Source organism: Python bivittatus, unplaced genomic scaffold (assembly GCF_059951505.1).
Source record: "Python bivittatus isolate LINGU-HERP-01145 unplaced genomic scaffold, Pbiv_v1 ctg000670_np1212, whole genome shotgun sequence".
NCBI classification, from domain to species: domain Eukaryota; kingdom Metazoa; phylum Chordata; class Lepidosauria; order Squamata; family Pythonidae; genus Python; species Python bivittatus.
In genome coordinates, this window is record NW_028277094.1 from 7,851,445 (window position 1) to 7,867,125 (window position 15,681).

The 15,681-nt window shown below is 40.1% G+C and overlaps 1 protein-coding gene across 4 annotated transcripts; it reads left to right on the plus strand.

Moving 5' to 3' along the window:
• The first annotated feature begins 260 nt into the window (after window positions 1–260).
• FAM199X (family with sequence similarity 199, X-linked) lies at window positions 261–10,531 on the plus strand. 4 transcript variants are annotated; one of them, XR_015798079.1, is made up of 7 exons: window positions 261–615; window positions 2,047–2,266; window positions 2,584–2,733; window positions 3,777–3,938; window positions 5,133–5,346; window positions 6,527–6,693; window positions 7,493–10,531. XR_015798079.1 is itself a non-coding variant. In XM_088151657.1 (7 exons), the coding sequence occupies exons 1-7, from the start codon at window positions 425–427 to the stop codon at window positions 7,536–7,538; spliced, it is 1,200 nt and encodes a 399-aa protein (XP_088007783.1). In that variant the 5' UTR covers window positions 261–424; the 3' UTR covers window positions 7,539–10,529. The 4 variants fall into 4 exon arrangements, 3 of the variants coding, with proteins under 3 accessions (XP_088007783.1, XP_088007786.1, XP_088007784.1); XM_088151657.1 differs by having other exon boundaries at window positions 5,133–5,396; window positions 7,493–10,529; XM_088151660.1 differs by having other exon boundaries at window positions 6,527–10,530.
• The last annotated feature ends 5,150 nt before the right edge of the window (window positions 10,532–15,681 follow it).

Here is a 15,681-nt window from a genome sequence, read left to right on the forward strand (position 1 = left end):
CAATGAATATGAAATACCAAGAAAAATAAAATAAATAAAACGATATGAAATACTAAGGAAAATAAAATAAAGGAGTGAATATGCAATGTTAAGGAAAATACACAGAGAGACATAACTAGGCATTGGGCGGCGCCTCGCTTCTTGGCTCCGCCCCCGGCTCTCCTCGGCCAGGAGAGGGCGCTTTCACGCTACTGCGCTCCGGGAGACCGGAAAGAGGGCCTCCTTGGGCGGAAGCGCTCTCCTCGTCCCCGCGAGCGGAAGTTGGGGAAGGCCGCTTCCGGTAGCCGGGCTGTGGCGGAGACTGGCTGCCGCCGCGTCCCCCAGAGGCGATTCTTTCTCGGCCGGCGCGGCGAGGAGCGGTGGGACCTCGGCTCATGGCGGCCGGCTGAGGCCGGTGTAGGCCCGGATCGGCTCCTCTCGCGCCATGGCCGGCGAGGAGCCGCAGAAGTTCCTGGCGCCCGACGAGCCCGGCGCCGTCCTCTCGTCGCCGCCGCCGCCGCCGCGCCCCCACGGCCTGGGCGAAGAGGGCCCGGCCTGCCTGGACGTCAGCGACTTCGGCTGCCACCTCTCCTCCTGCCACCGAACCGACCCGCTGCGCCGACTGCACGCCCACAGGTGCGGCCAGGGATGGCGGGGAAGCGGCGCCCCCCCCGCCCGGCCTACCTCGCGGGGCTATTGGGAGGACGGGGTGGCTTCCGGGGGTCCTCCCGCAGCCTCGGGGCCGCGGGATGGGCCCCCTGAGCCAGAAAGAGGGCGGGGACGGCGTCCTGAGCTCGAGGAGGGGACTGGGGGGGCGGGCAGGGGGCTCCTCGGGAGGCCTGGGAGGCCCCGGTGCTTCCCCCTTGCAAGAAAGGCCTCCTTTCCCTCTTCATTCAGGCACCTCGAGGGGGAAGAGAAGTTTGGTGGGTTGGAACTGTTCTAAATTTCTCCTAGTCTCTATTTACAAATGGCTGTGAAGGTCCTTTTTTAGAATTTTTCCCACCTTTTGTATTTTTATAAATAACTTAAGGTGGCGAACATACCTAATACAGTACTCCCTCTTCCTCCTACATTTTCTACAACAACCCTGTGAGGTGAGGTAGGCTGAGAGAGCTGACTGGCCCAAGGTCCCCCAGCCAGCTTTGAAAGGAAGGTGGGATTTCCACAGACACTTTGTGTTAGTGATTGATTGATTTACATCAGTTTAAAGAACTCCAGACGACTCTGGGCGCTGGAGGGACCCTTGCCCTCTTAGCTTTGGGGGCTATTTGCAGACACATTTTGTATATATAACTTAATTATTTTCTTAATATCAGAAATGGTCAGAGAAAGCTTTCTGTCCCTTCATGCTACAATGAAAGCAAATACAGGCAATTGCAGTTATTCACGGATTCTCTATTTGGGAATTTGGTTACTTCCTTTTTTTTTTTTTTGGAACTGCAAAATCAATATTTGTGGTGCTTTCTTCCTTATTCGTGGATATGCAGAGTGGCAAAACATTTGAGTTTCCCGATGCACTTCTCCCCAGCTGAGGTTTCAGCATTTGCTAATTTGGTATTGGCAGCAACTTTATAAGTAATATAACTACTGCAAATAACAAGAACTGACTGTACAGTATTTGTAGAGGTTTACTGTTTTTGAAATGCTGTAGAAGGGAAGTGAGTTTTGATTTGATTGCATCTGTAGGAGATAGGGAAGATTCTGCATCATCTACCTCTTTTCATTCATAATCCCAGCTTGGGGCATTCTTGATATTTGAAATAGAGTATTGAGTTATTTCCTCTTGAAGAAAATTTGTCTGTATGGTAGCTAAGAGTTAACACTGGCTTGATGGCACATAATCAATCAATTGGATTATTTAGAATACTCTGCCTTGTAAATAATAATAATAATGTATTGCATTTATATGCTGCCCAACTCCCAATGACTCTGGGTGGTGACAGATAAAAACAGTAACAATAAGAAAAAATACAGTGATAAATAAAAAATGAAGAGTAAAGATGGCAAGGATGGCAACATTCCCAAGACAGTCCTTTAAAATAACTGTACAGACATTTTGTCTTTCAGATGGAACTTAACTTCTTGTGGCACAAGTGTAGCCAGCTCCGAATGCAGCGAAGAGCTCTTCTCTTCGGTCTCTGTTGGTGACCAGGATGATTGTTTCTCTCTCTTGGATGATCAGGAATTGACATCTTTTGACCTGTTCCCTGAGGGCAGTGTCTGCAGTGACGTCTCTTCCTCCATTAGCACGTACTGGGACTGGTCGGATAGTGAGTTTGAATGGCAGGTAAAAAACAAGTTTGTAGTATTTTGGGTGAAGGGGAGAAACTGCTGTCCAATGCAATAAGAAGCTGCCAGAATTCTTAGAACAGTCCTGAAACGTTAGACATAGTTATTCAAAAGAAATACTGCTTCTGCAGTAGAAGATTATCCATGTTAGTGTATTTAGGCTAGATTATAGTTTAAATGTATTATTTGTTATTTCTTCTATATTAGCATATTTAGGCTTGAGCGTAGCTTTAATTTGTATAGCGAACATTAATGTTGTGGTATACATTATTGAATGCTGTATTCTGATTCTGTTTTATTTTGTTGGCTTGTAAGCTGCCTGGTAGTGACATTGCAAGTGGAAGTGATGTGCTTTCCGACATCATTCCCAGTATTCCAAGCTCCCCTTGTCTGCTTCCGAAAAAGAAAAACAAGCACCGGAATCTTGATGAACTTCCATGGAGTGCAATGACCAATGATGAGCAGGTAAATCCTTGGCCTCTGGAGGACAGATAAGTCTCTCTTCCCAAATACGGTCCTGGTCTTGGGACTGGCAAATAAAATAATAAAGAAATAAGAGCATTTCTTCTGGTATATTGCGCTACACAGGACAATTAAGAATAGTTGAAACCACTCTAAAAATGTCACATGTTAAAAGGCTGTAAGTTAATAGAAACTGGAAGGTGTTGCTTATAAAAGAAAGACCTTAATAGAAAAGTTTCTCTTCAGAAAATTAAATTCTTGCCTGAACAGAAAGGGATGTATGTGTTCCTGTGCATACTGTGTTGGCTGCATCCATTGCTTTAGTGTACCACTTAGAGTAGCCTCAACTGATACAGTTTATGAATTCATTCATAAATAAATGAACAAATGTAATATATTATGATACTGTTTATTGGAAACGGGACAAATCTGAAGGAATGGTTTCAGCTGGAGTTGATAGTCCCAGGTTTACAATAGGGAAGAATGGCATTGCCCAGGATTTTTATGGGAACCTGTTCTTCCCCCCTTTCTTTCTTTTGCGGGGAGGATGTGTCATCCTAAATGCAGAATTATTTTCCTTTCAAGTGCAATATAATTTGTAAGAGCTAACTTACTATTTAATTGTAGAAAGAAAGAAAGAATCCACTGGCGTTGGGTGGCCAATAAATTTGAATGAATAAATAAATAAAATACTGTCTCATCTTTTTTTCCCCTGTGATCTTATTCAATGTAGCATGAGTTCTCAAGTAACTTTTTGTCTATCCCCATCTTTTGCTGTTCATTATGAAAGGATATCAAGAACTTCTTTATAGAAAAGCCATAATTATTGTCTAGAAAAGCACTTAAGGAAGAGGTTTATGAGGTCTCTCACTGTCTAAATGGGAGCAGGATTGATGCCAGCCACACTTGTCTGGAGAGAGCATTCAAAAGGCAGGAAAGGTCCTGTCGCTGATCATCACTCATCAGGCATTCCTTGAAAAGGGCTTCTGTAAGTGATTGCTCTCAGCAATGTTAGTAACATTTGTATTTGTGGGTTTTATCCCCAGGTGGAATATATTGAATATCTGAGTCGGAAAGTCAGTATGGAGATGGGACTTCGAGAGCAGCTTGATATTATTAAAATTATTGATCCCACTGCTCAGATTTCACCAACAGACAATGAATTCATTATCGAATTGAACTGTCTCACTGATGAAAAGCTGAAACAGGTATGTCGGTGTAGCCTGTGATCTCATAAGCCCAAACATTTGCCCCCTTCTCTTGGTCTTTCTGAGACTGCTGTGCTGCATATCTCTGTAAATAGTAACGATTCTGTTCCAAGATCTCTGTATTTGTACTTGAATAAGTTCAAATAGCAGATGCCAGAGTCGCCATAAGTACAGGCTGGATTGGGTGTAAAATTAATAAAAAATAGTCAATGTGATACAGTCAAGAGACTATAAGGCATGATCTTTTTTAGCAGAAGAAGAATAATACCCTCCCAACAGCTGTTTCGAAGGAAAATTACAGGGTGTCCCATTCAGACAAAAGCTTTGCCCCTGTGGTGAAGGAGTTCCTGAAACATTAACCCATGTTTTGCTATATTGCCCTTATTATAAAAGTGCTTAGTTGCAGCTAATAGCTCTCCACCCAGTCAAATTTCCAGTCACCCGGGTCCATTTATTTACAGTGGTTGATGTCTGATCAATGTGATTTTATTTCACTGAACGTGGCTAAGTTTTGTTTTGCTATTCTTAAAATATGCTGTACTTTGACCACATCAGTGCTATAATTATTAAGTTTTGCTATGAGGTTTTATGTGCTGCTTTGAATTTGCTTTCTTTTTGAATTGGTCAATGACCGTAATAAAGTTTATTACAATTACTACTTAGGTCAAGAATGAGATTTTTAGTTATCTGTAGCCTTAACACATACAGCCAGTGTTTCTTTACTAGATCTGTGAGGTTCATAAAGTGGAACATGGTACAAACACACCCACACCCACACACACTTGAAATTATGGAATTCAGCACCTAAGGGTTGGTTCTGAGTATCGAATGGTTCCTCACAGAAGTTTTGTGCAAAAGTCCATTCTAGGGTATTGTGTGCTATCCTTAGCATTCTTCATTTCAGTAATATATTTAGGGATGGGGAAAATCATTTTGATGTTGCTCTTGCTTATAACTGTTGTGAATTAGAACTTCATATTGGCAAATCATCCAGGGATCTCTCAACATACGATTTTAAGGTATTTTGGAATCCCAGAATCAGCACAAATAAAACATTAGACTTGTAAATGATGCCTGAGAATGGCTGGTTTGGGCCGGAAGGGACTTTGTGATGGTGCTGAACACACTTAGAAGACAGTTCTGCATAGAATTCATCTCAGTCCCTAAGCCTCTGCCATTTCCCTGCCCCTTCAGGTCAGAAATTACATCAAGGAGCACGGCCCTCGGCAGCGTTCCACAAGGGAGGCCTGGAAGCGGAGCAACTACAGCGGTGGGAGTGCCAGTGGAGTGAGCGGAGCCAGCACCAGCAGCGGCAGTTGCGCCAGCATGGTCAGCTCAGGAAGCAGCAGCAGTTCGAGCATTGGGAACTCGGGTTCAAACTCCAGCGCCAACCTGAGTCGGGCTCATAGTGAGAATAATTTATCTACGAGTGCTGCAGAACGCATCCGGGATTCAAAAGTAAAGCTCCCACTTTGTGGTCACAGGCACAGAAATCTGTCTTACAAAAATATATTTTGAGCCATGAAACATCAGTGGATTTTTGTGTTATGCTAGTTAAGGGAAAGTTCATTGTTGATCCCGACATCCTGGCCTATGTGTAACATAGCTTAGCCCCAGCCTTCACATATTGTGCTAAGTCGCACTATGTTTATGTTATTGTCTTGAATAAACCACCATTGGCTGGATCTGCCCATTTCTAAACCATAAATTGTAGTTCACATACCACGGGGTGGGTTCACAAAATTCGCCAGGTAAACCATATTAGGAGATAGTGCTGTGGGTGAATGCACCCACAGTTTGACAAGTTGCGACCTTTTTTGTATGGGTGTGTTGTGCTGTCATAAATCATTTTTAAAAACCCAGTAATTTCTGCTATGTTGGAGTCAAAGTGACTTTTCAAAAAAATGCATTGTTTATATTGTGAAAAATCAAAGTTTTAAAAGGCTCTTGATATTTTCAGACTAGCATTGTTAGTTCCAAGGGCCTGTTTTTCTTACTAGAAACATAGCTAATATCTCCTTGAAAAAGAATTTTCCTACTATCTAAAGTGAAAAGAAACGTTATAAAATTCTGTCTCAGGTGGATGCAGGACCATTTCAGTGGTAATATCCTGGCTGTAATTTTTTTTAATACCCTTGGGGAAAAATATTTATGTTCTCTTAACCTTTCAGTTACCTACATTTTCATAATGTGCATTTTAAATCTTTGGCTGCTGTTGGTTTTACTTTAATTTTCTCCTGCAGCTTTCTTGAGTGGTATAAAAATGTAACCAATAGTGGACTAATAAAGATTTGGCCTTACAAGAATGTTGATTTCCCCTCCCTTGAATTAAAGACAGATGGGGTGAGATGGGGGGAAATGTGTATCCTTTTTTTCCTCTCTCTTTTTTAATTGTCATCCTTTTATTTAAAACAAAGGTGTGTTTTCAAAAAAGATTATCTGTGAATGGACAGATCATGACTGAAGTTCTACAACTAGTGCTCACTATGAATTTAGTAAAAGACACCGAGAAATCTATCTTTTTAAGGGTGAGCTGGTCTTGCTTTCAAAGGTGAGAACTGAGTTTGGCCTTTCCTTCTCTTTGACAGAAACGCTCCAAGCAGCGCAAACTTCAGCAGAAGGCTTTGCGCAAGAGGCAGCTGAAAGAGCAGCGACAGGCACGGAAGGAGCGGCTAAGCGGCTTGTTCCTCAATGAAGAGGTTTTGTCTTTAAAAGTGACTGAGGAGGACCACGAGGGAGACGTAGATGTCTTGATGTGAGACGGGAATGTCGTGATCAGTGTTCTTTCTAAGCCTTAAGCTTACTCTATTGTTTACATACACTTCTACCAAAACGTTGATTGAATCAGGACTAGCTATCCTCCTCCTTACATCACTTACCTGTGATTAACTGATTTTGGTTTTTTGGCTTTTTTTCCCCCACAAGTTGTAGGAAATCAGGAAATGTTCTTTAAAAATATCTAGGCTAGAGTATTTTGCTTTCAGATCAACTCACCAGTAAAAAAGCTGCATTTCCTTCTTTAATTCCATTAAAATTATGGAAAGAAAATCCTTGAACTTAAATTTGAAAGTATTTTCCTCTGTCTTCCCACTATGTAAGTTAAACCATTAAGGACTATGGTCTGTAAAAACAATAATACACTTTGCCAGGACTTATTCTTCTTTGCTAACTGCAGTTGTATCAAAGCCTAAACTTTATACGTTAGGTTTCCTGAAATTACCACTGTAATTTCATTTAATGTGGGGCTTGGGAACTGTGTGACTTACCACTGTGTGACAAGGCTGTTCTGGTGATCCTCTTGGTGGTTTTAAACCTGTGTTTTTTTCTCCCTGCCTTCAACTGCGAAGCGAGGGAGTTGGTCACAATAATCCTTTAAATGTAGGGCTTTGCAAGGCAGGCATTTGGTCTCAAGCAGTGGACAACAATAGAATGAAATGCTTATTGACGAATACATATTGCTTTTTTCCAATGTATGTTTCTTTCTCTGTTCCAAATCCCCATGGTGTCTTGTGCCTTAAAATTAATTTGATTTTTTTGTTTGTTCAATATGGAAGTTTGGGGAAGAAAATGGCAAAAATAAAGAAGATCAAAATGCCCTGAAGTTCTTCAAAGCATAGTTAATTGGCTCATCCTGCTTTTTGAAGAAACCAAAAGTGAGCCACTGTTGTAAGTAAAACAGAATGTTTTTATTGAAAACCACATGTTACAAATTCAGCTTAAGGGCTGGATTGTTCTTTAGTTAATATTGATAACTAACATGGACAGAAGTGCCACAAGATGAAGAAGCTGCTTAAGCAAATGGGTTTGAAAGAATGTTGCAATCTTCTGTGGTATTGCCTCAAAGTAATTAAGCTTCCATTATTGTGCAGAAGGACTGAGATGCAACACTAATAATTTGATTTTAGATGCACAAGCTTCAGAGTCACGCCATGCATTGCTCGCTTTCTGACAGAAACACCTTTCTCTGTTTTAAACTAACCACTTGTTTTTTCATCTGATTTGGAATCTAGAGTGATTAGACAAAGCTGTAGTTTGCCTGAACATACTCATTTCAAAATGTAGTTTCTCATCCCAGCATTTTCAGATAAACTGTAGTTAAGAATAAGCTTTACTCCAGGTTTGCACGAAGCAGTAATTTTTGATGACTGTAAAACAGAATGTGAAGCTTTCAGTTTTTTCCCTATGGTGTAAGTATTGAAACTGTATGTTAACATTCTAGCTGAACCATATTAGGGTAATGTATACAATACTTGGATAGATGTCAAAAATTTCCAGATATTTCAGATTCACTAGATTATTTCTGTAATCAAAGTTCTTCTTTGTTTCAATTTTTAATCCTGGATTGTAGTTTTGGAGCATAGCTGTATTTAGTTATGATCACTTACTCTACTCAAGAACAGGAAAATTATTCTAAAGTGGCTCACAGATCATACTCTGTGAGTACTTTGAATAAGGGGGATTAAAATTTTGTAACCAATACTCAGTGTTGTAACAAACTTTGAAGAAGTGTGATCCATCTACATTGTCTAGACCTTGATTTCTGTGATCACCCAAAACTTTCCAATTGCTTTGATTCTGCCCTCCCTGTGATCTAATTTTTCACGTGTGTGTATGTGCATTAAAGTAATGATCTATTTAAATTTTGACATTGATTCCCAGTTAATATCTGCTAAGATAGTATTAAAAATTCAAGACTGTTTTGACTAAGCTGCAGTCAGAAGCCATGTGTTTTTAGTTTTTTCATAACTTTTTTTTATAAATTTAAAAGCAATGTTAGAATATGGAAAGGAACCATTTTGTAGCCTTCTGCCTGTGTTCTATTTATTGTGAGCTGTTTACAAGCTGCATAAATATTTAATAAAATAACTTAAGTAATTGAGAGAACAAGTAATTAGCTTCTCTTGGAAAGCTTAGAAGGAGCACTGAAAACCTGATTTTAAAAGAATTGCTGTTCTGTTAGCTGAATGTAACTATAAAGACCTGTTTACATTTTGTGTATGTATATGTATTCTGCTTCCTCACCAACTACAAATGTTCTAATAACCCAAGTATTTGACTTTAACAAAGGAGAAAAGTTTGTGTAAAAAAGATTGCCTAGAATGCTTTCGTAGTTCTAACAGCTGAGATATTTTCTTGATCTAGAGTAAAGACTTTACTCATTTTAATTTTGTTTGTTTTATTTTTCTACATGGTGGTGAAATAAAGAGTTTCTAGAGAGAAATTATCTACATCAAATTGTATATATGACTGTAAATCCTTTTAAGGCTGTTGTATCATAGTTGTAGAAAATCTTATAGAACATTAGCCAAATGTCTTAATACTAAAAGAAATACTAATTAGTTTGTGCTCTGTCTCTTCTTGACCCATCCACACCTTCTCCCTTTGGATCACTTCAGCAATAGTTAACTCATCAGTCATTTTGAAGGTTAGTAACTCTCTTTGGTGGTCCAGCAGATCATGGTTTCTCGTGGCACTCTCTGTTCAGCCTGGCACACTTCACATGTGTTAGGGTTCAGCTGCTAGAGGGAATCTGACTGGGAAGGTAACTTTTCTTGTTCCCTCTTAAGTCAGTGTTTCTGTATACTCTTGGTGTCTTGCAGGAAATTTTAGGTGATTCACATGGCAACTTGGTCGATCAGTTCAAAAGTGATTATTGTTAAATAAATCAGACCTAGATCATGAGCTTCGTACTGTGTGGGCAGGCATAAAGGCAAAGGCAGAGAGCAATGCAAGTGGTCTCAAATGTGCGTTTTATAATATGGTTGAGAGTTAATGGTGTATAAAATGGATGAAAAGAAATGTGCACTTCATAACCAAAGCAAAGAGAGTTTTTAACTTTGGCGAAGTTCCTTCAGATGGAGACACACACACACATAGTTCTTGAATTACGACCATTCGTTTAATGACAGTTCAAAGTTATGGCAGCACTGAAAAAAGTGATGACCATCCTTGCACTTACAACCATCACAGCATTCCTGTGGTCAAGTGACCAAAATTTGGGTGCTTTGCAACTGGCATGTATTTACAATGGTTGCAGCGTCCCAGGGTCACATGATCATTATTTGTGACCTTCCCAGGGGGCTTCTGACAAGCAAAGTCAATGGGGGAGACTGGATTCCCTTAACGACTGCATGATTTGCTTAACAAACGCAGCAAAAAAGATTGTGAAATCATGTGTGACTCACTTAATGATCGCATAGCTTAGCAACAAAGTTCTGGTCCCAATTGTGGTCGTAAGTCGAGGGCTACCTGTATGTATATATGTATTTATATATATATATGTGTGTGCGTGTTGTATAAAATCTGAACTGTTTCCAAATTTTCTGCTACAATGTATATTGAAATGGACTTGTATATACAATTTTTCATTGTACATTCTGTATCTACTTACTACAGTGTTTGTAGAATCCACTCCTTTTTCTGTTCTTGATGTTGTGAAGAATTTAACTGCTAGGTATAAAATACTGGGCACTGTGGGTTTTTTTTTTTCCTCTTAAGCTCTGAATTGTATTTAAAAATGGTCGCATAAACACAGTAGTCTGGGTTGGCATTAAAGACAAGGTATGCTAATGCAAACAAACATGTGCAGTGTTGTATCTGGAAAGGATCTATAGCTGTGGAGTAGGTTACCCACTTTTATTTGTACCCTGTCATTAAATGTATAAGGTAGAGATTGTCAGCCTTTTAGTAACTGGGAATTGCACCTAATATTTTGGGGGACCAGAAGGATAGGGTTGGGGGGAGAGTGATGCAAATAGGTGTAGTTGGGTCATGCTCATGTGAAAAGGCCAAGTTTTTTGGTCTCCTCCCCCCCACCCCCGTTAAGTTAAATCTGTTTTAGGTTTTCTATAACAGCTTGTGTGCGCTTCCACAACAGAATGGTAGGAAATCAAATTGCTTTTTACCATTCTATCCTAGGGGAATTCTAGAGGCTACCAAAAATAAGCAAGTACATCCCTGATGTAATGAGAATCTTGCAGAGTTTGAAGTCTACAACAGGCTGTTGTGCAGGGGAACGTGAGAACAATGGGCAGATTGTACAAAGTGCAGTTGTGTTTGTAGCCACAAAATTTAGGCCAACAGCTTTGGAGGGTTACACTTAAGGACAGGAGAGTAACCCCATAATCACATTTGGAAAATGTGCTGTATATAAGAACAGCACTGGACAATTACTTTTCTTTAAGAAGAGAAGTGGTCTTCAGCTGGCTGAAGCCATTTTTTTAATGCTTTGGAGGATAGGGTTAGAACCAGTGAGTGAACTGCAGGGGAGTAACGTTCACTTGAACACTGGGAAAAAGTTTGTGCTGGAATGAAGTGTCTTGGGAGAAGGTGGCCTCATCTCTCATCTGGAGATCTTGTACCTACCCTTGCCAAGGGTGCTATAGCTATTCCTGCATTTCTGATCCCAGAGATGAAAGAGGAGGAATGTCGTACCTCCTAGTCCACCTCTATCAAAACTTGTTGAGAAGAAGCAATTGCCATCGGTCTTTAAATACAAATAGCTGTTTCTGCTACTTTTGGGGATGAAGTAGCTGCCACTTAATCCCTTGGCATTTGGTACTAAGCACCCTTTGTTAACAGGGCAAGGATCAAACACTGCCATCCCTGCCCAGAAATAGGGCGAAGGCCAGAAAGAAAATGGAGTCTGCTTGGATAGTATAAGAGGCCAGCCAGTCGAGCTGTTGGGTAGAATTACTATAGTGGTCAATCCCTCTTGGATTGTTTTGCATGAAACTGTTGATTGCTCCCACAAGAGGGAGCACTGTTGTTATACTTATTTGCCTGTCTTTAAAAACACCCCAAAGTAGCACACAACTTTCAACGAGCAACTTTTTCACATCCCACACACAAAGCATTTATTTATGTGTTAGATCTATATCTTGCCTTTCCTCTAAAAGCTCAGAGTGATTCATGTGGCAATCTCCCTTCATTGGTACCCCCACCACAACTCCTCTTGTTGGGTAGGTTGGATTGAGAGTGAGTTGCTGGCCCAAAGTCACTCAGTGAGTTTCTAGAACTAAGGATGGATTTGAGCCTGGCTCTGCCTGGTTCTAGTCCAGCTTCTTAACTGCTGCACCTCACTAATGTATGTGTAATCTAGGTTTGTAGTATGAAATCTTCAGTAAGTGGCTGTTCAGATTCTTCATGGCCAAATGCTCTCAGAGAAGATGATAAATGACATTTCTCTGAAGCTGTAGACCTTTGAACATGCACAGCTAGCCCATAGCTATCAAAACTGTACTCATATGTGAATGTTAAAAAAGCCAGGCTAAAAAAGCTCTTGTCCCCATTTCCAACCTGGAACAAACAGCAGCAACCTGGTGCTTCTACTCAGATTTCATTCATTCCATTTCTCCTTTCAGTAACATCTTTTGCTCCTTCACGTTGCATTCAGTAGTTTCTTTTCGCAACATGTTTCTGTTCTTTTGGGGTGACATATTTTGAAGGAGACAAGAAGATGCTTCTCCTGAATTCCTTTCCTTAACAATTTTTAGTACTCACTGCTGATCACTCATTCTTCTGCATGGGTGGTGGTCAAGATGCATGGAAAGAATAGAGAATTGTTTTATGGGAATCCCTACCCAAGTTTTATCTCTTAAGAGAAGCAAGTAAAGTTTTTTGTGCAGGTTTATGGGAATATTAGAAATTGCTTCAGGTAAGATTAATTCTTCCATTCCAGTATGGTCCCTCTCAATGGGTCTTCAAGTTCTGGGGTAGAGAGAGATCTTTCCCATTACCTGCCAACTGAACTTTTGATTAGCTTTGGAATGGGGTCACCAAGGCGTGTTCCTTTGGTTTGGGATAAACTCATGTTTAATTGTTCTTTTACCATCCACATCCTTACCCTCTACAGGAGTTTGTACACTCCCTCTCTTTTTGCTAAATACATTGCTGTCTGGTGAATTAAAAGCAAACCCCAGAATCTGGAAAGTGGCGGCTTGTTACATGTTCTTAAATTTGCATGCTTGGCTGCCACAAGGTAGATCTACCAAAACAGGAGATCGGAAGCAGGGATGTTTAGACCAGCAGGGAAAGTAGTCAGTTCTATTGGCTTAAAATAAATGTATCCACTGACTGATAAAAACTATTTGCAGACTGATAAAACAAGTAATTTATGGAGCTGAATACCTTCTAAGGGCATGTGTTAAAATTCAGAGATCTCTCCATCTGCTTGGAAATTACCATTAATGCAATTCATATAAGGCTCAGATTCATTTCTGTATTTGCTGAACAAGCGATTGGATACAAAGTGCCAAAATATATATGAGCAGGTCATCACTTGAGCTTAATTGCACACAAATTTCCGGCAGGCAGTTATGCTTAAGAAGGCCAGAAACCATCCAAGAGCTAGAATAAATGCATTAGCTTATAAAGTGAGTATCTGTTGTGTGGGAAGAGGTGCATTGTCTCTGATAGAGCTTTAGTAACATTGATTTCTGATTAATCATTTTACTTAATGACTCATCTGTAATCACAGTGCAATGAAAATATTATGTTTGCCTACTGGCAAACAGTCACTTTACTTTTGTTTGAAGAATCACCCTGTCAATGTTGAACAGCAAATTTACTTCAGTTCTACGAGTAGAGGAGATATTATCAGCACTTGTATTAAAACAGACACAAGAGAAGAGTTTTGAATCTTAGCTCTTCCCTCTACAATAACCTGATGGAGAATAGGTTTGGAAACCATGCTGAAGCCATATATTGTGGGTTGTAAGGTTCTAGCTTAGTGAATTTTCTGAATCCAGCCAGTTGTGGTTTATTAAATAAAACATGATTAAACACAATGGCATGATTCTCTGGCTGGGTTTGCATGGTCTTTTTTTTTTAAAGATGGTTAAGAAAATGGAGACTTTTTTGAAGTTCTGCAAGTTCCCTTCTTTACCCATTATTCCTCTTCATTTGAAATGTGGGTTTGAAATGGTTCACAACTGTACAGATGTAACAGTGAGCCGTGGCTCAAGCAAGGAAAGGATCAGGACGTTCTTGCTGGAGAGGAAGAAGATGAAGATGACCAATTCTCGGATGTAGCGTTTAACAGGATTTAAAATCTGGCCCAGACCCACACTTGTTTGCATCTCAGTTGCAATCAGTAAGGTTATTCTGAAACCTGCTAGCAAACCGCTGAGTTCTTCTAGGAAGTGGAGACCTGAAGCTCCAGTCTATGTCAGAAATGGGAACATCACTGGATCACCCATCTGCCGAAGGATGAACCCCCTTTGTTCTTCTTAGTGCCACAGGAAATGGTTGTGTGGGCCCAACGCTTAAGGTAGCACACGACTGCACATGTAGATACATGGTTAAGTGGCCATAAAATGTGGGATAAAGGCTTTTTATAAATACCTATATCATTTATAAATTAATACATACGCTTTAACTGGAAATCATTATGCCATACCTTTTAGCAATGCCTCCAAGCCAGCTTAGAAAGTTTAAAAACAGAACAAAAATAGGCTTCAAAAGTAAAGTGGTGGAAACATCAAAACATCAGACCTTGCTGACAGAGAACCTATGGAGAAAGGCAGCTTTTAGGTATTCTGTAACTAAGTACAGAAGTGATTACAAAATCCTAATTTACATAACTTTGAAAGGATTTTGTAAAATGTGGTGTCTGTCTTTTGCTAGCATTCGGGGCCCTGTATAATGAGCTAATTACAGATTGTAAATTATCTTCAAAAGCAGCCCTGCGTATAGCTTGTTCCAACACAAACACAATGTTTCAGTTTGCATTTTAAATCCAACTTTGTGGATTAATAAGTTAAACATTTTGATCCAGTTTTCCTATGAAGCTTTTGTACATGCACATATGCACATACACCCCTGTTTTCATCCAAAAAGCTCTCTGAATTTAAGTTAACCCCTTTTCTTACAAAAGAATCAGAAGAAAATTAAATCATCTACCCTTCCACTGCTTTTTCCACAGTTCTAAGACACCTGTTTAATCATTCCCCCGATAATTAATATTTAGAACATTAGTCTTTTTTCAGAGAAACTGAGAATCTTTGGAACCAATTAAAACTTTTTCTTAGGAGCAAAATTCTGAAGGTTTCCCATCCCTCCCCCCCCGTTTTATCTAACCTTCCCCCCCTTAGTGCCTGTCAAGACGTCTGCTGATCCCCAAAGGGTAGGTAATCTTTTAACAATTCAAAATAATAATATACAACTTTACAGTTGCTAAGAGCAACATATGTAGCGGACATGATAGAAGCAATTTGGAAGACAATGTAGTCATCTGAAATTCTTCAAGTAGTTGGATACGAAAGCTTTCTCTCTCCCCCCCCCCCTCTTTTGGTGTAACATTAGTTCACCTTCAAACCAAGAGGTAAAGGGCAAAAAGACTTAAACTTTATGTTTGCTTTTCCCTAAATGGAAGGTTTTCAAGGGGGTGGGAATCGACAAGTCCAGCAATTTAGTTTAAGTTAGGAAAAATATTCCTAATCAATAGAGGCCATTCTGATACATATCATAATCGTCCCTCTGAAGATAAAGTACATTACACTCTGGCCTCCAGAGAAATCATAAACAGTGCTTACCATGATGAAGTGGATGTTAGTTAAAATGTGATAACTTAGATAGCATACAATGATCATCTGGGTGTAGTAGCATAGATAACATGGGTGGCCGGAACGGAGCTATGATCAAAGTAAATTGGGTCCCAACCTCTGACTGGAGGTTGTAACTTCTGAATGGACCACTGAGAGGACTGTTTTGGAATTTTCTTGGGAAGAAAGATCTTGTGGCA

Coding starts and splice junctions, on each gene's coding strand:
- FAM199X (XM_088151657.1), top strand. CDS start 425: ATGGCCGGCGAGGAGCCGCAGAAGTTCCTGGCGCCCGACGAGCCCGGC. Junction 2,734..3,776: donor CAATGACCAATGATGAGCAG/GTAAATCCTTGG, acceptor TTTTATCCCCAG/GTGGAATATATTGAATATCT. Junction 3,939..5,132: donor CTGATGAAAAGCTGAAACAG/GTATGTCGGTGT, acceptor CTGCCCCTTCAG/GTCAGAAATTACATCAAGGA.